General features: G+C 42.3%; 1 protein-coding gene across 11 annotated transcripts in view; it reads left to right on the top strand.

The window, feature by feature from the left end:
- SLC4A8 (solute carrier family 4 member 8) overlaps positions 1-27,490 on the top strand; it is a 121,878-nt gene that overhangs the window by 48,570 nt on the left and 45,818 nt on the right. For 5 of the 11 annotated variants that reach the window (XM_036299424.1, XM_036299415.1, XM_036299416.1 and 2 more), the window contains exons 2-11: positions 1,451-1,532; positions 10,551-10,718; positions 11,206-11,341; positions 12,979-13,139; positions 15,972-16,160; positions 17,347-17,438; positions 18,321-18,478; positions 19,358-19,445; positions 20,442-20,588; positions 21,430-21,530. In XM_036299424.1, the coding sequence (XP_036155317.1) occupies positions 1,451-1,532; positions 10,551-10,718; positions 11,206-11,341; positions 12,979-13,139; positions 15,972-16,160; positions 17,347-17,438; positions 18,321-18,478; positions 19,358-19,445; positions 20,442-20,588; positions 21,430-21,530 (1,322 nt within the window). Of the gene's footprint in view, positions 1-1,450; positions 1,533-5,087; positions 5,158-6,887; positions 6,967-10,531; positions 10,719-11,205; positions 11,342-12,959; positions 13,140-15,971; positions 16,161-17,346; positions 17,439-18,320; positions 18,479-19,357; positions 19,446-20,441; positions 20,589-21,429; positions 21,531-27,490 lie in introns of those variants that run through there. The other 6 variants (XM_036299417.1, XM_036299418.1, XM_036299421.1 and 3 more) reach the window with 5 other exon arrangements.

Here is a 27,490-nt window from a genome sequence, read left to right as displayed (position 1 = left end):
AGATGCTCAAAGCAGGAGCTGCCCCCTGGTGATCAGTTCACTCCCACAGGGGGAATGCCGCTCTGTCAGAGCAGCTGGTGAGCGCAGTAACGGTGGTGGGAGCCTCTCCTGTCTCCACAGCAGCGCTAAAGAGCAGTGATCTGAGGGGTAAGGAGCAGTGAGCAGGCGAGGGGTAAGGAGCAGGGGGTCCTGAACTGCAAGAGGATGTGTGGGAGTGGGCCTAAGCTGGCAGGTGGACATCCCCTGAGGCATCCCGGACTGCGAGAGGGCACAGGCTGGGCTGAGGGACCCTCCAACCCCCAGTGCATGAATTTCGTGCACCAGACTCTAGTGAAGACATAAAAATGGGAGGACCTAGCTTAGTTTATAAGAGGGGTAATCAGGAAAAGCTTCCAAGGAAGTGCATTTAGATTGAGATCCATAGGATGATGAATAAGTATTAGTTGCTGGTGGTGGAGGTGGGGATAGTAGGCAGAGGGTGATTGCTCTAGAAGGAGCAGCACTCAGGGAAGAAAGGAAATATGGTTCCAGAACTGATAAAAAAATGTCCAGTATGACTGAAAGTGTTGGAAAGTATGGGATAGAGTGGATGTGAGATGAGAGTGAATTCAAGGGAAATTGCAAAGGAGGTCTTGATAAGAAAAGAGAACTGTTTCTCTGAAGGCATATAAGTGATACTCAATATATATGAAATAGATGACTAAATATGTTTGAAATTTCAAATGTGGATTAAGAAATGATGGTGCCATAGGAAGGAGTAAGTAAATGAGAACAGGCTGCTAGTTTTGGAAGGAAGATTAATTTGGTTTTAGACACCTGAGTCTTGAGGTGTGGCATCCCATTGGTTTGTCAAATACTGGGCCACACCATCTCAGGGTGAAATTGTAATACTCAAGTGAGGGAAACGAAAGGTAGACCGCGCTCCCTTGGGAATTATATTTAGAGGAAGAAGATGAGCCTTAGGATGAGACAGGGAAGATTTGGGCAGGGAGCAGGATGGAAAATTTAAAGGACAGAGTATTAAACAGGCTTAGATGCTGCAGAGGTCAAGGAGACCGACCAGTTTACACCAAATGACACAATGTGGTTGACACCACTTACAGAATGCCATTATACAGATGTATAGATGGGGTGCAGAGATGAAAAGGCGTGAGATCTGCAGTCATAAGACTTGGGCTCAGTCCTACTTCTGCCTTTTACCCCATTTGTAACCTTGCGCAATAATTATTGTATGTTCTCTGAGTCTCAGGCTGTTCATTTTATAAAATAAGAAAGAGAATGGCTACCATATTTGTATCTCAAAGTTATTGTGAGGTTCAAATTTAAAAAATATATAAACCATTGTGCTTCTCTTCCAAGTGTTGCATAAAGCGTCCTACACATGGTACTTAACTGAATGTTTGAATGAATGTGTGGGTATTACTATGACTACATATTTATGTTTTCACAGAGACCAGATGAAGAAGCTGTGGTGGATCAGGGTGGGACCAGCACAATTCTCAACATTCACTATGAGAAAGAAGAGTTGGAAGGTAAGAACCGCTGTTCCATGTAATGGGGGAAACAGTGAGAGGCAGCCTGTGGGAGGGACAGCTCTGTTATCAGGAGGCTGGGGTTGGAGTCCTAACTTTCACTAGCTGTCAGACCTTGGGGGAGATCACTTAATTTCCCTTAGCCTCAACTTCCTTGTCTGTTAAATAAAAGTAGGATAGTAATACCCAATAGACAGCATGTGAGACAGCGCTTTGAGCCCTGTGAAGTCCAATATAAACATTATTAAATGACCTATTCCACGAGAATGTGAAGTACTCAGATCAGTTTATTGATTCTTGACAACTGCTTAGAAATATAAATACATGCAAACTTTTAAAAGAAAAATTACAAATAATTTTAAAAACTCAGTTTGGCTATAAAATCCTGTTTGTACCCCATTTATAATGTTTGCTCTTTCCTTCTAACTAAACCCATATCTGCCTGGTGTTTTCATCTAAACAAGACAAGGGAAAACACATATGTACCTATAACATGTTCTTTAGGAGTCACAGCACAGAGTTACATAAAAATCCAACTGAAATGGACAGGAAGGGCATTGTTAATGACCTGCTATTTCTAGTGTACCCTATTAAGGCTCTTCTTCCTTCCTCCCTGCCCCAGCCCCAGCTCCCCACATGACCACGTGTGGTGTCCTGTTTTCCTTTTCCCCCTGAGGCTTAGTTTCCTGATTTGTGGTGATGCTTGGTTTTATTAGAGAAAGGCTCCTGTTTAGTAGAACTTTAATGAGAACCCACATTTGGCTCAAAAGCCTTTGTGAACTCTCTGCAGCACCCTCTCAATGTTGAAGGCTACGATACAGCAACTTTCTAATGACTGGGACAGCATGTGAAAAATCCTCTCTGTACTGCTTGTTCTCGTGACGTGTTGTTTTTTTTCCTCTTTTTTTCATCATAAAAGTTGTACAATCCCTCAAGAAAACTTGTCCTTAGGATGAGGAGAGTGAAAGCTCTAGAGAGGCTGACTCAGTCTCTGGATCTATTACCATGAGAACTTATGTGGGTGGCTCTGTGGAGGTCAGTGGGTTTGGCTAGATCAAGGTCAAGTTTTCCAAACTATTTTAACCAGATGGAAGAGCCAGTGTGGGTTTCAGCAATTGGGAGAAGTGGGAGAAGAAAAGGGTGTGGGGGTGGGAGGCTAACATTCGTTAAATGACCCTTGTGGATTAGACATTTGACTGGGGTCTTTGAACAAGTTGTCTTTTTTATCTTCTCAATACAAGGCCAGGTAGGTTATATACCTACTTCAGGTCATCTAGTCCAATGATCTTCAACCCTTTCACCTCATGGCACACAAACTAATTACTAAAATTCTGTGGCACACCAAAAAATGAATATATTGTTTTGCCAATCTGACACACACACACACAAAAGTATAATTTTGATTCATTCACACCAGACAGCTATTGTGTTGTCCTCATTTTGTTTTTATCCTCACCCAAGGATATGTTCTTTATTGATTTTAGAGGAAAGAAGCGGGGAGGGGAGAGAGAGAGAGATAGATCAACATCTTTTGGTTGCCTCCCGTATGCGCCTCAGCTGGGGATTGAACCTGCATACCTGGTGTATGGGCTGATGCTCCAACCAACTGAGCCACCTGGCCAGGGCCGTTGTCACTTTTTAATTTGACAATCTAAGGGAAAAGAGGTCAGTGTCCCTGCCTAAATAGTCAGATATTGTAAGTTTTAAAAATTTCTTGCAGCACACTGATGTGACACCGGTTGAAAATCATTGATTAGCCTGATGGCAGGTGATATGGGATGAAAGTCGGCTTTTCCACTCTACCACACCATCTGCAAGGGAGGACAGTATCCAGCATTAACTACCCAACCTCAACATTTTGTTGCATTATATAAACATGTTTATGTATTAGCCCTCCTTCTGCCCAGATAATTCTCTTGCTTCTCTACCCTCTTATTGCCCTGTGGGGCAATGTTGTTCTCAGTTTAGTTGTTTGGGCCCACATCACCTTTGTCCTCAGCAAGGAGATAACTTTATAAACACTCTTTGTCTCCTTGTGAGTAGAATAATAAACTTGTGCAAACTCTCTTGAATCCTGAGGACTGTGTTCCACCCACAGAGGTCAGCTGAGTAATTGGCAGTAGGATCAGATTCTTATGATGTCATCATCTATTCTTTATGCATTCTCCATTTTGCCATAAAACATAGTAATCTATGATGTCATTACTAGAGAGTAATGTGTTGGGAAATGGTTGTTTATACATAGACCTTTTTGAAAACTAGAATCTTATTTATTTTAGCACTATTTTTAAAAAGCACTTTAGACAAATGGAGGACAAATGCTGCCTACTTTTCAGGCCTGATGTGGTTCTAGAGCAGCTCTGGAGAGGAGAGGAATTTGCTGTGGGGCTGGCCATGCTGTGGGCTCTACCCCGACTCACTCTGAGGTCAGCTCTGGGACTCAGTGAGGCTGCACTCAGAGTGACATCGTCTTTTGAAGGTGTAGGATAAAATTATATTTGGTTTGATATGTATGCCATGATACAAAGTTTTGTGGCTGCAGATAAATCCCTGGTCTTCCTTCCCCTTTATTCCATATGTCTACCCCACGTGACATAAACCATTTCATCACTCATTTTCAGAATTACTTTGAGATTTAGTCTCTGGACATTGTGAGAGACTTTTGTAAATGTAGGCCTTTTGCGTACATTAATTTCATCAGTAGGAGATAGTGCATTAAACCATGACATTGTTTTTGAAGAGTCAAAAGCAAACAGAATAGATTTCCAAAGATAAACTCAAAGAACAATAATAGTCCATGATGTGCTTCAGTGGACTCTCCCAGTCTCAAAGGAACACGAGCAGTTGCTTTAGTTAGAAGAATGGATTTTTCCATTTTTTCTGGCAGATCATTATTCCTGGTTAACAACTAGATTTATGAATCCTAGAGTAAGTTTAGTGCCTTCTAATAAGTTTTTAACAAATGTGTAAGAGCCATTTGCTCATATTTATAAGTTAAAAGAAAAAGAAAAGACTTGCATCTGCTCCACATGTTAGATTCCCCCCTGTGGTTATTGACTTTGAGTCAACCTGTAGCCCAGAGGAGTGGAACACCTTTTGTATGTGCTAATGACTTCTGTCTGCACTCTTGGTAAACAGCATGTATGGAATGTTAATACAGCCTCCATCTCGAGGGTGGGTCTCACCTGTGGTTTCTGTCTTGCTCCACAAGATTCAGTCCCAGTTTACTAAGGATTGTTCTCTGCATTTGTATACATACTTATCTTTTAAAAATTGATTTCAGAGAGGAAGGGAGAGGGAGAGAGATAGAAACATCAATGATGAGAGAGAATCATTGATCGACTGCCTCCTGCACACCCTACACTGGGGATTGAGACTGCAACCTGGGCATGTGCTCTCACTGGGAATCGAACCATGACCTCCTGGTTCATATGTCAAAACTCAGCCACTGAGCTATGCCAGCTGGGAGTGTATACATATTTATTTTAAAAATATATACACTGTTACATCTTTCCTATAAGTTTTTACTAAATTAATACTTGTATTTGCATACAGATAGCCTCTGAAGAGTAGTAAATACTGGAGGAAAGAATGGAGAATTGGATGGGAAGAAGGTAGAATTTTGGTGAGTTGATTGGTAGATGGAAGGGATGAAGATTGTGAGGGTAGGAGAGGGTTGAATGGCCAGCAAAGTGACCACAGGATTAGTTTAGTGAAGTCATCACAATGCCAAAATCCAGTTAGGACTGGATTTTACTAGTGCTGTATTCATTTCCTAGTGTCCATTTGTTAGTCTTCTTTTCTGCTGATTTCATTCAGAAAATCCAAGTTTCTGTTTCAGAGTTCCAGCGTAGAAGCTGATGCCTAATTTTCTGATAGATACTTGGACTGACTTAGTTCTGACCTCTGCTGGGACTTGTTTTCATTAACGCTTGTCTCGCTGGTGTTTTAAGAAGACTCCTCCTTCTCTAAGAAGTTCTTTTAGTCTAACCAGCTCTCACAAACATTAGCCAACCACAGTGCCTGCCTCCTTTTTTTTTTTTGGAGGGAAGGTAGGGGAGGGTGGGGGTAAGGCGGCGAGATCAACCAGAGGACTTATATGCAAGCATATAGGCCTAACCAATGAACACGGATAACAGGGGGGTGAGCGTATGGGGGGGGGAGGGGATAATATGGGGATGAGGACACATATGTAATATCTTAATCAATAAAAAAAATATATATAAAAAAGAAGGCAGGCACTGTGGTTGGCTAATGTTTGTGAGAGCTGGTTAGACTAAAAGAACTTCTTAGAGAAGGAGGAGTCTTCTTAAAGATTTAAGCTTTACCTTAATTCCTACAGAGTCCTCAAAGGCATCTGTAGGATGTCTTGCCTGTTATGCTACAGACTTGCCTAGAAGGAATTTAAATATCAAGCAAAACCATACATTATTTACTCAACAACATTTACTGAGGTCCTTTTATAATCTTTTTTTGCAGCAATAAGTAAAGATAGTGAGAACAATGGAACCATTGTGAATTCTCCAAAGAAAGCCTTAGCCCGAGCCTTTCCTAGGTCTTAACATTAGAACCTGGACTAGCCATCATTTGGACAAGACCTGATAAGTCATTTGGTCCAACTTCCTTGTTTTACTTTAATAGTGTCAGTGAATAAATTAACCAAGAAAATGAGTCTAATAACATCGATTCTAATACCTAATTATTGTGTTCTCACTTTCTCTTTAGAATGTAGTTAAAATTAAATAATATTAGCATTATACCAGCACGAGCCCAGCAGAAATATTTGGAGTGTGCTTAAGAAGTAGAGGTCCTAACCTGGCCGGTAACCTGGGGGATTTGCTCAGAAGAGGAAGCATATGGTTGGGGTGGCTCTGTTGAAGGACTGAAAGTTACCCTCAGACTGTTCTTCACCTGCACACACCTGGTTTTACAACACTTAGGTCACTATTTTAGGGGGTGGTTGAAGTGATTCTCTAGGATCTAAACATGCTTTTCATGGCCCACAGGTTCTTCATGTCTGTGCCTGTCTGTCTCTAACTTTCCCCCCTCCTCTCCTTTCCTCTTTCACCTTGTTCTGGTCCCACTGGCTGTCCTTTTCCCTTGGAACTAGACGCACACATTGCCATTGGAGAGCCTGTGTACTTGATCTTCCCTCTTCCTGGAATGCTCTTCTCCAGGGTCTTCTCATGACCTCTCCTTCTCATCACTGGATGTCTCTTCTAATCATCTTAGCTAAAGTCTCCCTTCTCCATCCTATCCCCTACCATAGATATTCTAGCACTTTATTGTATTTTATTCATAAAAATTGTCAATATTTGAAATAATGTTTTTATGATGTCTGTCTTCCCCCACTAGAATTGTGTTTTGAAGACAGGGATTTTGTGCTGTTCACTGCTGTATCCCCAGCCCTTGGGATAGGACCTGGTACAATTAGGTAACGCCAGCCTGGGTTGACCTGAGTGGTGTACTACAGGGACCTAATTAAATACTATAGTCAAACATTATTAACAGATGGTATTTTATTAAAGTGGTAGTTAATTTAGTTGTTTTCATGGTTTATAGTTTTCACTGATTATATCAGAGGTCCAGAATCCCACATCTTAGCAAATGACCTCTTCGTGCTCTGTATTTCTGTTTCATTGAAGTTTCAAGATAACAACATTATGTGTTGAAATCTGCCTGTCAAAAATGTCCTGAGGTGGGCCCAAGTCAACAGGACTGTCCTGAGACAGTTAGTGTGTAATAGGTGCGATTCTTCCAGACACTAAATATTTTATTATCCTGCCTGCCTCTCAACACTCTAACAAATCTTTGATCATCTCATCTAATCATCACTGTTACTTTTTTATTTTGCTTTATCACTTTGGAAATTGAGAGACAGGGGAGGACAAAGAAAAGGAGGGAGAAATAAAGTAAGGGGTGTTAGAGCAGCACCCCAGGCACTTTTACACCACTTGGAAGTGGAGAGCACTATTAAGGAATTCCTAAAGAAGAAGTTGAGCACAATTTTAGGAAATGCCATTGCTGGGGAGAGAAGAAAATGAGGAATTGGTAACTCTTCCCATAAAGTCCCATTATCTAGGAAGTCTTCCTCAAGTAAGCTTTTAGTTACCAGGTTGGCTAGGATTTTCTCAATCCTCTCGTGCCCTGGCGAGTATTTCATCACCACAAATATGTTCACTTTAGTTACTCATTCCTTTTGTGTTCCGCTTCAAATTAGAGGCCTTCTTAGGTCATATTATGTTCTCCTGAGGAGATTCTAGGGGTTTATGCTCCTAGTGGAGGCACTTAGGATATATTCTGTTTTCTGGATATGTGGAGGGATGACCATATATAAGACACTGTGTATTTTGTTATGTGAGGGACTCTAAGAAGAAGAAGTTCTGACCTGGGACCTTGAGGAGCTTGTAATTGAATAGTGGGAGATAACACTGATAGAGGCTTAACTTTAATGCAAGGCATAAAATGAGTACACAAGAGAATGCTAGCCAGGGACTCTGGGGATTTAGAGGAAGGAGGAGTCATATCTGATCAGGGAGATCAGAAATAACACCAAGAGGGAAGGTCATTGCAATGAATCTTGAAGGAGCTAGCCACATCAGTGTCCAGAAAGCATTGGCACATTTATGGAATAGCGGTTGGTTTAGGTGGAAGAGTGTGAGATGATGATGGGTGTAGCAGCCACGTCATGAAGAGGAGACAGAGTCAAAACCAAGCCACTCAGTTGCCAAGATGCAGATTGTGAGCATCTCTAGATACCCTCCCCCTGAACATTTATTTGATGTGAGCATGTATAGGATTTTAACTTTTATCTCTCTTGAGCTGATGATCACTCACTTCTCTTAGAGGTCTTTCCCTTTATTTTCCAATTGAATGTATAATTTGTCCCAGAGGAGGAAAAGACTAGAAAGGAGGCTGGGACCCCGAGCATGCCGGAGCATGAAGGAGTGAGCAGTTCCAGAGCAGCACTTCAGGAGGATTGGTTTGTGGGATTTAATTGGTGTGGGAGAAAGGAAGAAGGCCCCTGCTGTTGTCCAAGTGAGAGGAGAGAAAGGCTTGACAGCCCTAATCTATATGATGTAACCCTGAGGGGCAAGAGGTAGAGGTGGAAATCTAAGGTAATTCTGATGTTTCAAGCCTGGAACGTTGAGAGAATGGCGATGCCGTGGACAGAAGCATGAAGAAATGAGTGTGAGCCTAATTTGGGATGAAGCACGGTGGTTTGCTTTGAATCATTTAGATAACTATTTGGGGGTCATTTGTAGAAGTGAATTTTGAAACGAGGGGAGTAAAAATTACTAAAAGAAGAGAAAAAAGGGTCAAGGAGGGAAAACCGGGGAGCCTTCCTTTGGTTGTGGGATTGTGGAAGCAACGAAGAAGCACAGCCAGAGACGTGCAAGCGAGTCGGAGAGGGCAGTGGGACAGGAGCTCAGGGAGCCCAGAGCACCAAGGGGAGGAAGTGGTCACGGGATTGGGAGACTGCATGGAACATGGTGGGCTCTCAAGAAAGTCTTCACTGAACTGAGAGAGACGTAAGATGATAGAGAGTTGGTGATAGAGATGAGGTGGTCTTGGTGTCCCTGAGAGGGCAGTGTCAGTGGAGAGTGGTCACGTGCAGTGACTGTGGGACAAGGAGATGATGAGGAAAGGGAGCTAGGTTGGTAGATGGTTCTTAAAAGTGGTTTGATGGAGAAGGGCTGAGGACAAGGCAGAAATGGGGGAGAGTGGCACTGCATTGGGGAAGTTTCTTTTTAAGATAAAAGAAACTTGAACAGGAGAAACTCATGGAGGGGATGGATGGAAAGGAGAGTCGGAGGATCGCTGATGGAGCAGAACTCCAGAGGGGTGGGAGGCTATGCTCCTTAGCCTGGCAAAGCGGGGAAGCTGGGGGAGGAAAGTGAGCCAGGCTGAGGCGGAGGAGCTTACAAGAGAGGCCTGAATTTTCCCATTAAAACATGAAGGGAGGTCACCTGCTCAGAGGGAGGAAATGTGGAGAAGGCTGTGGAATTGAAGACAGTGACTAAAGACTGGAACAGCTTTTGTGAGGGAAGATGTTGGGAGTCAGTCTGAGATCTAGAGTGCTGAGCTGCAGTAACTGGGCAGAAATGAGGGAAGACTAAGGCTCTGTGTGTCAGGGGTGGGAGCGTCCTGGCAGCTTCTGATTCTGGACTCCAGGCTCGGCAGGAAGGCTAATGAAGCCAGGTAGAGGTGACAGAGACCTGGAAGTCATTAACAGAACAAAATGAGGTTTATAGAAGGAATGAGGGAGTAAGGAAAGGAAGAACTAGCGAGGAATGCTTTCGAATCATTTTTTCATGTTCTCCTCTTTTTGTGTAATTATTTCATATCTCTCCCTATAATCTTAGCCTCCCTCTGGTTTGTAACTAGTCTCTCATGCTATTCTACAGTGCAGGAAAAAAAAAAAAAAAAAAGGAAACTGATCCTAGAATGTATTAGCTGCTAAAATTTATTCCAGGTATCATTTTAAGCATTTTACATATATGTTATTTACTGTTCACAAAACCCCTCTGAGTTTAAATAATAAACTTTCAGTACTCCTTTTAAAGGCAGTCACAGAGAGATTAGATAACTTGTTCAAGGTCACAAGGCTTGTGAATGATGAGGTGAAGTTTTGGACCCAGGCAGGTTGAACTGAGCACTTTTCTAAGCTGCCTCCCTGCTAAGACTTGTTGCAGTTGTCATAGAGTGGTTGTATTGCCTTTTTTAAAATAATTGATTGGATTGTTGTTGTAACAACAACTAGCATTTGTATTGACCTTTAATGTTCATGCACATTGTTTCTTTTGATCTTAACAACACTCCTGGAGGTTTGCAGCCACATGCAAGTGACCTTTGAATTCTAAGATCTCTATATCCTTAGCTCTGGAAGTCTTTGAAGTTTATCATTACAGGATTGTGACCAGCCCAAAGAATTATAATCTACACCCCCCCCCCCTTAAATATGCTAGACTCTTTTTCTAAAGGGGTTTTCTCTACAGACCTTCTGCTTCTTTTTAGGTCATAGGACTCTGTACGTGGGGGTTCGGATGCCACTGGGCCGGCAGAGCCATCGGCATCATCGAACTCATGGCCAGAAGCACCGGAGACGAGGCCGGGGTAAAGGAGCCGGCCAAGGGGAGGAAGGCCCAGAGGCCCTGGCACACGGTATCACCCTTGGGAGAGAAGGTGGGTGTCCATGGCCGGGAGGATTGGTGAGGCTGAGGGACATTAAGCAGATGGTTTTGATTCTCTACCCCTTCTATAGAGTTTTTAGAGCTTGCTTCCAAGAAGAAAAAATGCTTCTAAGAATAAAAAGTATCTTCCTGAAAACTATACAATTCAGACCCCGAATCAATATCATAATAGGTGAAATAATTTGCTAGAGAACTAGCCATTCCTTTGGATCAGATTCATCAGATTTCCAGTTTGTTGTGGGGTTTTTTTTTCAAGTGGTCTTAGTTAATATTTGTTTCCTCCCGTGAAAATGCTTTCACAGAAGAGATTTAAAAAAAAAAAATTCTGGGAATAAATATTTTTTTTTTATCTGTGCTCAGGATTATCTTAAATACATTCCTGAAGTTTTAAGGCCCCCAGATGTGATAAATATGGCAGAATTCTATCTCTGCTCTAGTTGAGGCTGGGAGCAGACCTTTCTCTGTGGTTGATTTTCCAGACACACCATCTCAGCGTGTTCAGTTCATTCTTGGCACTGAGGAGGATGAGGAGCACGTGCCTCATGAGCTGTTCACAGAGCTGGATGAGATCTGTATGAAAGAGGGAGAAGATGCTGAGTGGAAAGAGACAGCCAGGTAACTTTCTAAAATAAACTGGGTCAAGATTTGCTTGGGTAGGCAGTGGTACCTTTCAGCAAGTGACAGGCCTGCCTTGTCTCTTATTTCTTCATGGGACAAGTGATGACTGACTTGGGAATTGATGTTTGAGAGTGTTCTTTGGAGAGTCTTGATGTTGATCTCTTTGTGGTGTCTCTGGTCACACCTACGCCAAATGACCTTGAGCCTAGAATTGAGGTCCCTTCTTATTTTGGGGGGGCCCAGAGTACTTCATGGGCTATCTTGATATTATAGGTCTGGTTTAGAGGATGCCTGACGGGGCCACCTTGGTTTGGACCTAGCCAAGAAGACAGAGCACAGGTCCAGATTTTTCTACAGGTGAACCATAGAGTCATTTCGGTTTTAATTCAGTGGAATTCACATAATTTTTGAGATTTTAACTTCTTATGGGACAGTCCAACTTCATAGACCCTTGAGATTATAGTGTCTGACAGTAGGCTTTTTGAAGTAGTTGTAGGGTGGCCGTGCTTGCCTAAGGCTCAAACCCAAGAAGCCCTTAGATCAGGGGTCTTCCAACTATGGCCCGCGGGCCACATGCAGCCCGCCGAAAACATTTATCCGGCCCGCCGCGTGTTTTTGCCGCCACTGTGTGCATAGGAATTTGTTCATAGTTTTTTTTTTAAATATAGTCCGGCCCTCCAACGGTCTGAGGGACAGTGAACTGGCCCCCTGTTTAAAAAGTTTGAGGACCCCTGCCTTAGATTAATCAGGGCCATGTCTGGGCTCCTCTAGAAACTGACCAGTAGGCCTGAGCCTCAGGGTAAGAGGCAGTGTGCATAACTAGCAAAGCATGGCTCCAGCTCACATCAGAATAGCTCTTCCTTGATGCCTGCTGTCTCCATGGATATTTTCTACAGGTAGAAAGGATTAAACAAGCCAAGCCATCTGTCATTTAGTCTTTGTAAACTGCTAAAGGTCACATGGATAGGCTCTTTAAGAAAGAAAAAAATCATTTTATTAATGTGATTTGTCAGTATATCCAAACGATAGAGATTGGGTCTATTTTTAATTACATAAGTAATGTATGCTCATTATAAAAAAACTAGAGGCCTGGTGCACGAAAGTCGTGCACTGGGGGCATTGTTCCTCAGCCCAACCTGCACCCTCTCCAATCTGGGACCCCTTGGGGGATGTCCGACTACCAGTTTAGGCCCGATCAGTCGTTTGGTCGTGCCTCACTAACCCACCTGCTGGCCTGGTCACCCCATGCAGCCTGTTCGGTCGTCCGTTCAATTGTGATGGTTGCTTAGGCTTTTATATATATATAGATTAGAAAATAAAGATAAATAAAAAGAAAATGGAAATTATGTGCAAAGCCCCAGGGATAATGAGGAATATAATATTTGGTGTCTTATACATGGATGTGTTCATGTTTTTAAAATTTTCTTTAAATAAAAATGGAATTAAACTCTACTCAACCTTGCACTGTTATACAGTCTGCTGTTTTCACTTACCAATGTACCTTGAACACAGAGAGTAGATTACAATGTTCAGTGTGATTATTTAGACCTTTTTTTGTGATTTACATTAAAGATTCACTCTTAAAAAGTCCTCATTTTCTATCTTTGGCATCTAGTTCTTTGTAATGCTTTCAGGTGGCTGAAGTTTGAAGAAGATGTTGAAGATGGTGGGGAACGCTGGAGCAAGCCCTATGTGGCAACCCTTTCATTGCACAGTCTCTTTGAGCTAAGGAGCTGCCTTATTAATGGAACGGTCCTTCTGGATATGCGTGCAAATAGCATAGAAGAAATTTCAGGTAAGGTTAGGTGAAGGAAAGCAGAGGAATGTTTGTGTAAATTAAGAAGTCTGGTATAGAGCAGCGGTCGCCAACTGGTGGCCTGCGGACCACTGATGGTCTCTGAGGTCCGAGAGGTTGGCGACCACTGGTATAGAGGAAAGAATCAAGTGGCTGTGTTTCCTTAGGCAAGTCACTTAGCGTTCCTGACCTCAACATTCTCAGCTGTGGGATGTTTCAAACTAAGAAATCACCTATTTCACAGGCTTATGGGATTCAAATGACATGGTACTTAGTCTTCCATTTTTTTGTTCATTCAGCAAACATTTATTTTATATTTATTTATTTATGCCTGATTATGTCCTAGCCACAGGGAATAAAGATAAAATACAGCTTCTACCTTAAAGAAGCTCATCTTTTAGTGGGGAAAATAGCTATAGAACAATTAATATAAGTGCCACAATGGGAGATATATTTTGACAATAATTATAGAAAGGGGCAACTAGGAGTTGTGCAGAGAAAAGGGAGTTAAATATTTTTAAAATATGGCAGCTAGGAAGACATGTAAGAAATGGTGTCAGAGTAACTCTACTTCTTCAGCAAGATATGAAAGGGAGATGTCTGATGAAGTTTTATGGAGTGGTTGAGTGTTACGTTATGGGAATGGAGTTTGGCATATGGGTGCATGTGAGGATTTTCCCCTTCAGCTTGGCTTGATTTGGCTGGAGAGGTTAAATAAGGATTTCTCCAAACTTTTCTCCATTTAAAGTATCCAAGTAATTCTGTCTCTCTGGGATCACATGGGACCCGAGGGAGAGGTCAGCACTGATAGGATCCTGTGTCCCCTCCAAAGACTCTAGGGGAAAGTTATTCTTGATGCTTCTAGCTTACAGCTTCTAGTGTCTCTCTTATAAGGATCTGTGTCTCTCTCATAAAGATATTTGTCAATATCATTCAGGATGATCTCAGCTGGAGAGGCTTAGTTACATCTGCAAAGACCCTTAAAATAAAATCACATTCACAGGTCTCAGGGTTATACATAGACATATCTTTTAGGGGGTCACCATTCAACCCACTACAAAAGCCAAAAGGAAAGAGTTTTAATTCACCAGTGTCAAATGCTATGGAGAGGTCAGGTTAGGTAAGGACTAGAACATCTATCAGATTGAGCAACTGGAAGGTTATTGATTATTTTATCAAAAGCAGTTTCTTTGTGGTAGTCAAATTACAGTGGGCTGAAGAATTTTTGTTTTGAGAACTTTAAGTGATAGAAGAGAGGGAGAGGAAGAAGAAGAAGAAGGATGGAGGAGGAGGGAGACAGAGATAGAAATAGATGAAATAGATAAAGGAGGACTTGGGGAGGATATTCTTTTTTTTTTAAATATATTTTTATTGATTTCAGAGAGGAAGGGAGAGGGAGAGAGAGATAGAAACATCAATGATGAGAAAGAATCATTGATTGGCTGCCTTCTGCACGCCCCCCACTGGGGATCGAGCCTGCAACCCAGGCAGGTGCCCTTGCCTGGAATTGAACCCGGGACCTTTCAATCCCACGCCCTATACACTGAGCCAAACCAGCTGTGGGGGGGGAGGTGGGGGGCAGCATATTCTTATCCTTCGTTTTTGTGTTTTTTTTCAAGATGAAGGATCCTGAAGCATGTTTATAATATCGGAGCAAGGAAACAATCAATACAAAGGTTAAAGATAGAAAAACATGGATCTTTGGCTTGAATATTTAAAATAGATTTTCTTTATTTATTACTACTAGCATTTGGATAGTTATGGATGAGGTTGGAGTTGAGAATAGGTTGAAGTTTGGGGGAGGCTTGGGAGTAGGTATATAGGATTGAAGTAAAACTGTTATGGTTCTCCACATTAGGTACCTGATGTATTCATGTTAGTGATGAATCACAGCAATGTTAAAATGTTCTCCCTGGGCAGTTGCTCAGTGGTTAAAGCAGAGTGTGGACTGTCCAGCCAGTGGGCCCTATAAGGACCAAGAAGTCATTTGGGTTGGCCCTGCTAAGGCAGTAGGGATGAATTAATTAAATGTTTGACCAAATATAGCAGGCTAATTTTTAAGTTAATAATTTTATAAATATCCAAATGGCTCTTGGCAGAAAAAAGGTTCCCCATCCCAGGGTTAGAGCATCAGCCCACAGACTGCAGGGTGGTGGGTTCGATTCCTGGTCAAGGGCACATACCTTGGTTGCAGGTTCAATCCCTAGCCCCAAGCGGGGTGTGAGCGGAAGGCAGCCAATCGATGTGTGTCTCTCTCTCCCCCCTGCTTCCTTTCCACTCTCTCTAAAAAATCAATGGAAAAATATCCTCACTACTTGGGTGAGGATTAAAAAACAATCTTGGAGGAAGGGAATATAGAGGACCTTTGGTAGATGGTCGATGACAGAACAAAATGGTTAATATTGTAGACTTTTGACTCAGACTGTCTTATGCTTGAATCCCAGCTCTGCAACTTACTAGATGTGAGACCCTGAGGAATTTTGTCATGTTTGGACATCAGTTTCCTGATCTGTAGAAATTGTTACATAAGCCATTTTTTTTGGAGTTTTTATGAGGATAAGATTAGATAATCTAGTATAATTCCTGGCACATACAAAGTGTTCAATAGTTTCTATTTCTAATAATAATGATTTGTTATATGAGTAAAGTATAACTTACCACAGCTGCTGTCATCAAAGATACTATTTCAGGAAATTGTGTCTCAGTGACACTGGTTGAATTGCATCCCAATGCTCATTGCCCCCCCCCCCCCCACTCCCCTTAACCTACTTGACGTTGGCCTCTTTGGGTCCATTGACCATCAGGGTGTTCATGTTAGCATCTATTTTCCAGATCTGGTCCTGGACCAGCAAGAACTGTTCAGTGACCTGAGTGACAGCATGAGGGTTAAAGTACGGGAAGCCCTTCTCAAAAAGCATCATCATCAGAATGAAAAGAAGAGAAGTAACCTCATTCCCATTGTTCGCTCCTTTGCTGAGGTTGGCAAGAAGCAGTCTGATCCACATTCGATGGATAAAAATGGTAAGATTATTAGGAGTGACTGTTTTCTTTTTTTTATTAATCAGACATTTCAGCATTAACTGTAGATACTAAGTGACTAGAGGGTTGGGGCTATATTTATCTAATATGCTTCCATGCTCACTTAGACACAGTACTTTTTGTGATCAACGGATGGGTGGCTGGGACTGGTGCTCTTGTGGCACTAGGGATGCCTGCCTCAGACCTCAGTGGACCCAGGGTGAGAGGTTTGTAGCGCAGAGTGGCCTCAGAACTAATATGGCTTTTAGGAGATACACACTTTAGGGGTAATTTGGGGCCAGAGAAGATACATTGGAGATTTTTTATTGTTAATCCTCACCTGAGGATATTTTTTCCATTGATTTTTAGAGAGTGTGGAAGGGAAGGAGGGAGGGGGAGAGAGAAAGAGAGAGAAACATTGATGTGAGAGAGACACATCGATTGGTTGCCTCCCAAAAGTGCTCTGAGCAGGGCAGGGGATCGAGCCTGCAACCCCAGCATATGCCCTGACCGTGAAACAAACCATGACTCCCTGGTTCATAGGTCCATGCTCAACACTGAGCCACACCGGCCGGGCTAGTGTAGACTCTTGAGTTGGACTTCTAGGCTTGAGATTTTGGCTTCACCACTTGAAAAGTATGTGACTTTGGGAAACCTCTAAACCTCTTTAAGTCTAATGTTCCCCTCTGTAAAATAAGAATAATAATAGGTTCAACTCCATAAGTTCATTGTGAGGCTTCAGTAACTTAATTCATGTAAGGCCCTTAGCCAGGTGCACTCAATGAATTTCAGCTGCTGATTGGTTTTGTTTTCTGTGGCCTGGCAGGGTAACCTACATTGAGTCACAATGTGCAGGGGATATGCCTGGGAACCAATATATTTGAAAAGTTCTTCATGGGAGTCTGATATACATTCCTGCCTAAGGATTACTACCTTAATAGAGGAAGAAAAGAGGATTACAAAGGTGTTCAGGAAGAAGGTGCAGGAGTAGTAATACCCTTGCCCTCCCTTTACCACTAATTAGTAGGTAGGGAGATAGGCATGTGTGGTCCTAGCTTCTTAATCATCTTAACCTCTTGTCTATGTGGGCTTTGCAGGAGATAGTTATAGCTAAACGATCATGGATGAGGTGTATCAGAGGTGGAAAGGGCAGGGACTCAGAGAATTCTGTTTGATTTTCTCCAAATAGGTCAAACTGTGTCTCCACAGTCTGTTCCAACAACAAATCTTGAAGTAAAGAATGGAGTGAATTGTGAACACAGTCCTGTGGATTTAAGTAAGGTGAGTGGAGACATGGGAAGTTGGCTTATAGGTCTAAGAGTATCTCTAGGAACCCAGATTAAGCTTTGGTATTTCAACACCCTTTTTCCAAGACCAGAGCCCGCTCTGTAGAAAAGGAGGCCCATCTGCTCTAGTCTTCTTCCTTCTACTCCAGCCTCGATGGGGCTGACTCATCAGTTTGTTCCACCGGGTTCACCAGGTTCAACATGCTGAAACTGAGACTTGCCACAGACAACCCTCCCTGACTCAGACCTCATTTTTTCAGATTTATTTTGGCACCTGCTCTCTAACAGCTCCTTCTTGCCTCCAAAAGTTTTGTCAAAACAGTGCATTTGCTACTATCTCCCAAACTCCTTCATGGTTGGGACTGTGACTTTGGTATCCATGGCCTCACTTCAGTTTCTGGTGCAAGCCATCCTGCCTCCAGCCTCTTCTTGCTCTAGTCTACCCTTGACATTGTCTTTATAAAACACAGATAGTGTCAGGTCATGTCTCTGCTCATGAGGCAGGGAGCCTTATAAAAACTTGAACCTCTGACAAAGCACTCAAGTATTTTAAAATGAGGAAAATTTGACCTAGAGCTTCAAAAACAATTTTCTTTGAGGAAGCATGGTATAATGGATTCAAATCACAACACCTGATTTAAATTCTCTCTGAAAAGCTCTTGTCCTGAGCTAGTGAACTTCTTCCCCTCTCTGCATCTCAGTTGCTTCATTTAAAAAAAACTCTTATCCACCTTACAGAGTTCTTGTAAGGATCCAATGAAACAGGGTGAGAAAGCATTTGTTAAATCATCAAATGACGTGAATGTACGGCATGAGGAGGGTATTGACGTTTGAGGTAATGGCTCCCAGGTCCTCAGAGGCTCTCTTGGACTTTCAGGTGGACCTTCATTTCATGAAAAAAATCCCCACTGGGGCAGAGGCCTCGAACGTCCTGGTTGGTGAGGTGGATACACTGGACCGCCCCATCGTTGCCTTTGTGAGGCTTTCTCCAGCTGTTCTTCTCTCAGGCTTGACAGAAGTGCCCATCCCAACAAGGTAAAGACAAAAACAGCACGACTCAGTGCATTATATCCAAAGTACAGATTTGTGTGAGCTCTGGGGGAAGAAGCAAGTGAATGCTAAAACTTAGGATAATTAATTAATTTTGGGAATGCTGCTTAAAATTCAGCACTGATCTCAATGGGGTATATTTGGTTAACCTCCATGCAGAATTCTAAGACTTTTAAGGCTATGACTGCACAGTACCTGAAGCCTTGGAAATGGAGAACTGAAGAGCATTCAAAGGACATAGCAAAGGCTGTGTTGCCCTCCCAATTCTACAGAGCCGTATCCCAGGGAAATGTCTGTGAGCTAAGGCATTGATGTCTCTTTCCATAGTCTGGTAGGATTTGTTTGGCTTGCAGATATGTCCACATTTGTTCAAAAGGCTATTCATGCAGCTGAGGTGGTGATTCAGATGACTCAGAGCCCTATGAATTACAGAGTATTCACATGTCCAGAATATAATTTAGACTCCTCTCCAAGGCTTGATAATTTCAACTTCCTTATTCCTTTCCTCTACCCATTATTTTCTTATTAGAGCCATCAGTTAGATTCAGATAACCTTGAATTTGCATTACAATGCCATGTTTTGAAAAAGTGTCTTTTCTATAACAAGGACTCGAGTCCATGAAAATCCTAAGAATTACAGCCACATTATTAATGGAGTCATACAAATAGCTTCCAATGTCCATAGTGGAGCTATTAGATCAAGGCAGTTCATACTGCTCCATCATTAGTCTGCCTCCTTTTATTGAAGGTACCGCGATGATTTCTGCTGGATATGCAAGAGAAATGTTCTGCTGTTTAGAGAGGAGTAAGATGCCACTTCTTTAATTTTACTTACATACTTTCGTCCTTTGTGTGTGTTGGCAGATTTTTATTTATCCTATTGGGTCCAGTAGGGAAGGGTCAGCAGTACCATGAGATTGGCAGATCCATGGCCACCATCATGACAGATGAGGTATGCACCACTTCTGTTTTTTCTTCATTCAACTCATAAATATTTATTGAGTATTTACTATGTGCCAGGCACTGTGCTAATTATTAAGGATAAAATAATTACAATTGCAATGTTGGCTGGAAGCAGTTCAGGTCACTTCTCTGAATTCTTATTGTGGGAGGACTGAGCGCTTTGGGGGATTTTTCTTCCTGTGTAATCTCTTCCTTTTTGAATAATCAAGGATTCAGAAAAATCTTTTTCTTGGGAAATTATTATTGCCAAGTAAACTACTAAGAGAGAAAGATATTAAGGCTGACTTAACTTTCTAGAGATGATTGTTAATTAAATGCATCAACCTCTTTACATACAGAAACCTCAGTCCAGTTCCACATAAATGAGACCAGTTTGTATAATTAGGGGTTTATGCTCAGCACTGTAATGTGAATGTACCAAGGCAGCCAGACATTTTGGCTGATCCCCACTGCATACCCCAGTGAGGACTTCACTCTCTTGTAAATTGCAAAGCAGGAGTTTCAAGGCATGTGTCTTAGCAGGCAGAGGAGGTGGAGGCTGTGCTTTATTAGCGCTCTTTGATGGGGAGGCTTATTTCACACAGAACCTTCATTAGTAATTCCATCCACTTTTTCCAACCATATGATCAGGAAAATTTTCCCATGCATCTTCCCCTTTATTCCATTCTTTGAGGAGATAGCAGAATTATACAACTGTAGGATTATAGAATGTCTTATACAATTAAAAGAATTATACAAATGTCTTATCTCTTCTTATACAAATAGACATATATTGAGTTCTTTTTGACTTATCTCATCTTTAGGTTCATTTTTAAAAATCCTTTTAACCTTATACTTCTCTAAGTGCTAAAAGTTTTCTACATTTCAGATCCCCATGACAGAAACAAAAATCAAGAGGTTGTATTCATTCTTCACCATATCCATTGGTGATTTGTTTTAAGTAAAGTCATTTTCAACTTTCCTGAAGGTTTTTTCTTCTCTGTAGATTTTTCATGATGTGGCATATAAGGCCAAAGATCGAGATGATCTCCTGGCGGGGATTGATGAGTTCCTAGACCAGGTGACGGTGCTCCCTCCAGGGGAGTGGGACCCTTCCATTAGAATTGAGCCACCCAAAAACGTCCCTTCCCAGGTAATGTATGCACATTAGCTGATGGTGGCTTCATGTCACTTACTGAGTGCCCAACCATGGACAAAGCAAAGACCACGTAGGGTATATGCTAAATAAGTCAACACATGGCCCTGTTTTGGGTCACCTAGGATGTCAGAACAGTAGTGAAAAAATGAATATGCAATAATAGAGATTGGCTTAGGTGTGATAGGGTCAGTCAGAATTACCCAGGATGAATTTTAAGCCAACTTTTGAAGAATTGATGTGGAATGGCAGAGAGGAGAGGGAAGGACATTTTTTTGGGAGTGTAACATGAATGAAGCTTTTTTAAATTAAAAGAGCAAGTTGTATATAAAGAACAAATAGAGTTCCCCATAGGTTAAAGACGGGAAGGGTACTCCTACTATGCACTGGACAGTAAGCCAGATGCTTTACATATGTTAATTCAATCTTCTCAGCAACAGCCCCCAATGGGTATTGTTATCCTTAGTTTTACAAATAAGGAATAAAATTATCTTCAAGGTTTTAAGGTAAAGTAAGATTATACAGAGGCAGATTTGAAACTGGAACTTAGATTATATCTGATGCCAAAGCCTCCGTTTTTTCTGTCTCTGAGCAAGGCAGAGTTAGAAGTCAGGTACTAGTGGAGAGGAGGATAAATTACATTTTTTGTGGTTCCCCCCGCCGCCAGAAAGTCAATAAACTACCCCAAGTCAATTAATGCATTTGAAAACTACGAACACTTGGGTATTTTTTGGCTGCTTTTGGATTATTTTACTACTCCCCCCCCCCCCCACCCCCCTTAGTAGAAAGAACAGGATAGATGGCTGACTTTGCTAATTTTGTGGTCATCTGTTAAAAGGAGAAAAGAAAAATGCCTGGAGTTCCAAATGGAAACGTTTGCCACATAGAACCAGAACCACATGGGGGCCACAGCGGGCCAGAACTTCAGCGCACTGGGCGGTAAGTTCTGGGATAATTCACAGCTGATACTGCTTGCTGGGCAGATGTGTAAAGGAATGAGTCATCCTCTTTGCTTTTAGCCTTCTTCTCTGTGGTATCTTAATTGTTTGGGAATGACTTTTCAAATGGAACCATTGACTGTAAGTATTACGAATATATCAAGTATTGTATCATTCAAGTTTCTCAGACCACCTACCATGTTCTGTTTCACCTCCAGTTCTTCCCATACATTGTTCCCTCTGATTTGAGGGAATCCTCCCTTATCTCCTGGCTAACTGCTATTTATCCTTTGTCTCAGTTTAGGTGTTACTTCTTTTGAAAAGCCTTCCAAGATTCTCTATAAATGAGGTTAGGTGTCGCTGCTACGTGGTGTCACAGCTTTGAGCTCTGTCCCCTGCCTGCTTGCCATCCTGCCATCCTGCCACCAACCCCCTGTTACAGCTCTTATTATACTTTCTTATTATTGCTTGATTCGTTGTCTTTCCTGCTAGAACGTTTGTTCCATAAGGGCAGGGACCCCATTATATTCCTAGCACCCAGCACAGTGCCCTGCACAGAGCAGGCACTTAATATAGAATGAATGAATGAATACTTTTAGCATGTTGCCTGTTTAGAAACATGAATGGACTAGGTATGGATAAGTATTGAGTGATTATTTTAAGAAACTCCCTTAGGATAGAAAAATAGGTACTCTTTTAGATGTGTGTCTCAGAATGGGTAGTCTACTCTTCCAGGCCAAGATTTTAAAGAATGATGTCTAAAAAGGAGGTTCTCTATGGTAGGCGAGAGAAGCAGGTGCCCAGACTAGGAGGTATTTTTTTTTTAATATATATATTTTTATTGCTTTCAGAGAGGAATGGAGAGGAAGTGAGAGAGAGAGAAACATCAATGATGAGAATCATTGATCGGCTGCCTCCTGCATGCCCCCCACCAGGGACCCAGCCCACAAACCAGGAATTGAACCTGGGACCCTTCAGTCCACAGGCCGATGCTCCATCCACTGAGCCAAACTGGCTAGGGCAGACTAGGAGGTTTTATTTGCTAGGGAGGAAGATAGTAAAAGAGAATGATATTTGGGTTGGAATGATATCTGGTGATGCCCCCAGATCATGGGAGAAGGTTGAGACTGGTCCTGGCTCTGTAAGTTGTGCTTGTCTAAGAATGATCTGCTGGGTGGAGATTCTCAGTACAAGATTAAGCTCATGGAAAGAAGCTTTAACATTTTCTACTCCCCTGCTTTCACTTTAGTTTTTTCCTCCTTGCTTAAAATTGCTTTCCTTATTTTTCTATCTTCAGTGCCCTTCCCAGTGGAAAGTCATGGTGTTGTGCTTTTGTTTGTTTGTTTGGTTGGTTTTTTAACTGTGGGGAGTGATTTATTTTTCCATTCTTGGAAAGACATCGAGGGAAAATGCTGAGGAGCAGGAGATAATGACACTTAACTAGCAGTGTCCTGGCAGGGGAGTGTGTGTCTTGGTTGGAGGAATGTGTTGAGGATGGTGGAAGATAAGTAGGCCCTGGGGAGGAATCACTGAGGAAAGGAGGAGCCCTTTGATGGAAGGGGCCACTGAAAAGAGGGAGCAACCTTTAAGAGTAAGTTTCATATTTTCTTTTAAGTGGTGTGGGGTCTGTGTTGAGTGGGGAGGCCTGGTGTTGAGAGGCAATTCAAGGAAAGCATCTGCCCTTAGAATAGGTTCCAGGATTGAGACTGTCTTAGAGGAGGTGGTGTTTTTTAAGGGGAAGGGTCTCAGGGCATGGACTTGATCATATTTCAGAGTTATGACTTATCTTTGGACTATAAAGGGTGTCTACACCACAGAATTTAGAGTTGAAAGTAAAAGAAATGAGGACAGCAAGGTTTCCTCCAAACAGATAATCATGCAGAGATAAGACTTCAGGTTTCTTTTGGTGTCAGAGGGAGGAGAAGAAACTAGGGTCCCAGGCCTTTTGAGTGGGAGTCACTTATAATCACTTTCATAGGGGGTTTAGGAGACCCATTAGATTGGATTTCAATAGTTATAGAATCTCAGAAATGGTGCCTAACATTCTGCCAAAAATCCTATATAGCTAGGACATCACATGTTTAACTATTAACGCCAAATGACTTCACTCACAAGTTCAAATGGGGTTTGAAGAAGTTCTTCTATAATGTCATGTCAGGAACTTCTGGAATTGACAAAGCTGAAATTGGAAGGGTTATCTGAGCTCTCTGATAGTTTTATCCAGTGTCTGCCCTGTGTCCACCTATACACTCATTGTACCTAGCCAGGTGAGAGAGAGGGGGAGAGAGAGAAGGAGAGGGAGAGAGAGAGAGAGAGAGAGAGAGAGAGAGAGAGAGAGAGAGAGCTTTTGAATGAAAGGAAGAAAGGGAGGGAGGAAGCAAGTGGGTATTATGGAACAGTCTCTGCCCTGTGTCCATGCTTGGTGTGGGAGATGCTTTCTCTTCCTAAGCTCCTGAAGTTTTCTTCAGAGCCCTTTGTAAAAGACCTCAAGACACTTTGCTCCCATTGTAGCCCTTTAGGCCAGGCGACTGACCTAATGCTTATATCAGGGACCATACTTCCATGCCAACCCTAGCCCCTTCCTCAGTCTCATTTATGTAGTGGGTGAATGTGAACCTTGCAGAAAGACATCCTAGAACTTTCTGGATCCTCTAGGACTGTATAGACTAAAAATGCATTAGCCTGGGTTTTATCATTCTGCACACCATTAATGGTGTTTCTTTGAGGTGGTGCACAACCTGGGACAGAACTTGGAGACTTAGAGGATATTATCCGCTTTGGATATAGAGGTGTTTGAAGATGTGGAGTGTAGACTCTAAGACGGAGAGAAAGGAGACAAAGTTGAGAACAGTACTCTGAGGTTTGTGTTACCTGATCACAAAGCCAGGGCTCAGACAGTGTCTTAGACCTCCCTGAGGCTGGTGTAGGCAGTGATGCCAGTGCATTCCTGTATGTAACAAAGGAAAGTCTGATTAGAGTGCCTGGGCCAGACCCTTCACAGCAGAGAGATATTCTGGAAAGTAGATTTATGTACTTAATTGTGGGTGCCACTCTTGGGAAGGGTTAATGAAAAAAAAGAATTAGGAGCTGCTGTCTCAGTGATCCCCGCCCCCCCCACCACCACCACTTCAGACAGGTTTCTTCCAAAGCATACCTGACAAATGGCTGGCTGGCCTGTCCCTAAAGCCCTCCAGAGAAGGGCTCCCTAGGTCAGTGCCCCAGAGCCTAGTGACCCTCTATACAGGTAAGTCCTTTCTTGCATCAAGCTTACATTCATATTCCTGTGTGCCTCCTGCCCCACCCCCAATTTGAACATTAAGGGTAGTGTTGAAAGGGAAAGGAAGTCTAGAATGTGGAAAAAGCATCCATATCTATTAATACTTGTGGTAGATGTGCAATTATGGTCTGATTTTATGCTTCAGTGAGGTATGTGCTGACTCCATAAATAGTGTTCAGCCCTAACCAGTTTGGCTCAGTGGATAGAGCATCAGCCTGCGGACTGAAAGGTCCTAGGTTCAATTCCGGTCAAGGGCATGTACCTTGGTTGCGGGCACATCCCCAGTTGGGGGTGTGCAGGAGGCAGCTGATCGATGTTTCTCTCTCATCGATGTTTCTGACTCTCTATCCCTCTCCCTTCCTCTCTGTAAAAAATGAATAAAATATATTGAAAAAAATAGTATTCAGAAATCATTTTAGTAATTTATAATTATACTATCAATAAGAGCCTCAGATCTTTTCTCTCCCCTTTTAATTACAGCTAGGAGACAGATGTCCTCCCTTTCTATGGCTCTCATGAATCCATTGCAGATAAAGCTTTTGTCTGTTACTCATAGACACTCACTCCTTCCTGAAGGTGCCTCCTGTGCCCAGAAGCTGACCAATCATGGCAGCATCTCAGGTTGCTTCAGTGGGGTGAGGCTCATTATTGCAGAAGGAGATTCTTCTCTCAGAAAAATACCCTTCAGAGGAAGATCATTGGTGATTGAGAGGTGATACTCACATGGTACTAAGACTCTATATTGGCTAAGGACTCAGAAACAATAGAATCTTGCCCCAGATTAATTGCAGCTGCTTGTAAGTTCCTTGAAGGGGTATTTACCCAGAGGAGAAAGCAAGAAAAAGCGCTTTATTACAAACTGTAGTCTTGGTCCCAAATCCTGAGGTGGATCTCTTGTGTTCTAGGTTGGACCCTGTAGCTCCTTCTTAAGCTGAGTTTGCCAGACAGGCTAAATCCAAAGCAGGTCACAAGGCTGGTTCTGCTTCTCTCTCCTAAGCCCAGATCCACACTGGGATGTTACTGCTGTAAATTGAGAATGGGTGAATCTCAGCTATGTCCACCCAAACCAGAGGAAAAGAGCAAGTGGGTCTGATAGAATAGTGTCTTCCAGCGTCTACCAGTTAGGTACTTATTGTACCTAACGAGATGAGAGAGAGAGAGAGAGAGAGAGAGAGAGAGAGAGAGAGAGAGAGAGAGAGCGAGCGCTTGTTGTGCCTTTCCCCCTGGCATACAGGTCCCAGACCTTGTGGCACACCTCCAGGCTCCTAAAAAGAGGATAGAAGGAAGGGAGGGAGGGAAGAGTCGGCCAAATTTCCTTTTATGAGAGAGTAGATTGTTTTTTAAGTTTTTTATTATAGAAAATTTCAAATATAGAAGAGAGGATAATATAATGAACACCCATGTGCCCATCAAGAGTTAACAACATTTTCCAGTCTTGTTTCACCTATTTCCCCCCACTTAATTGTTTTATTTATATGTTTTCTAGATTATTTAAAACCAAATAACCAGTAGCATGTCATTTTACTTGTGACTACTTCAATATGTATCTGTTTCATAAGGACATTTTACAAACAACTATCATGCCATTATTACATCTAACAAAATTAACAATAATTCTTTAAATTTGCATATTTCTCAGTCCATATGCAACTTTTTGTGATTGTCTTAGCAACATCTTTTTAGAATTAATTTGTGTGACATAGGATTCAATTAAGGGTTGCATTTGATTATTACGTTTCCATTCTATCACAGCCCTCCCTCCTTTTTTTCTATGCCATTGATTTGTAGAAGCAACTGGGCCAGTTGTCCTGTAGAATGCTGAATGGCTCTTTCCTTAGTCACCTACCAACTTTCACCGTGGTACAGCTACTCCACTCTTAGAAGTGACTCAGTGCGGGAACACTACTCACCTCGGTGTGGGATATATTGCACTTGATCTGTCTCATCCTTGGGAGGTGGAGAGGGGTCCTGAAGTCCTGCCACCAAGTCCTGTTGATTCTAACTCCTGATTAGCCCCTGAATCCATCCACTTCTGCCTCCAGTCTTGCCCCATGTTCCATTCCTTATACCCCCACCAGAGTGATCCTTCCAGGATGCAGGTTTAACTATGTTGCTTCCCAGTTTACAATCCTTCAGTGACTTGACATACCATTAGGATAAAGGTCTAATTCCTTAAAACAGTTTTCAAGGCTTTTTGTGGCTCAGCTTTTCTAGCTTCTCCAGCCTCGGCTATTTGCTCGTCACACTGTCTTATCCAGCCATATCTCTTTCAGCATCTGGAGCCTGCCAGGTGCCCTCACTTCTAGGTTTCATCCATGCTAGCCCCTCTGCCTCATCAGGCTAACTCCTGGTCCATTCACTGGGCCCTCGATAAAATGCCCCTCCGTGTCCCGTGTTGCCATGGCACCCTCACAGCACTGCCTGTCTCCTGCACTAGATCTTTGGTCCTGTGTTTGTTTTGCTCACTGCTGCTTCTCCAGTACCTGGCCCAGTGCCTGGCACCAAAAATTGCTGCTACTTATCAACTGCATGAATGAATTATTATGCTAATTTCTCAAGCATAAGGTGGGTAGCTGTTCAGAGTAGAAAAATGAATGTGAAAGAGGCTTTTTATCTAGAAAATATGTAATAAAACTAACAATTTAATTCTTTGAATTAGTTTTGCACATTTCCTCATAACAGCT

This window comes from Myotis myotis, unplaced genomic scaffold (genome assembly GCF_014108235.1).
Source record: "Myotis myotis isolate mMyoMyo1 unplaced genomic scaffold, mMyoMyo1.p scaffold_m19_p_3, whole genome shotgun sequence".
Classification (NCBI taxonomy): domain Eukaryota; kingdom Metazoa; phylum Chordata; class Mammalia; order Chiroptera; family Vespertilionidae; genus Myotis; species Myotis myotis.
Note: the sequence above shows the minus strand (reverse complement) of the source record. Positions and strands in the feature narration are given on the sequence as shown.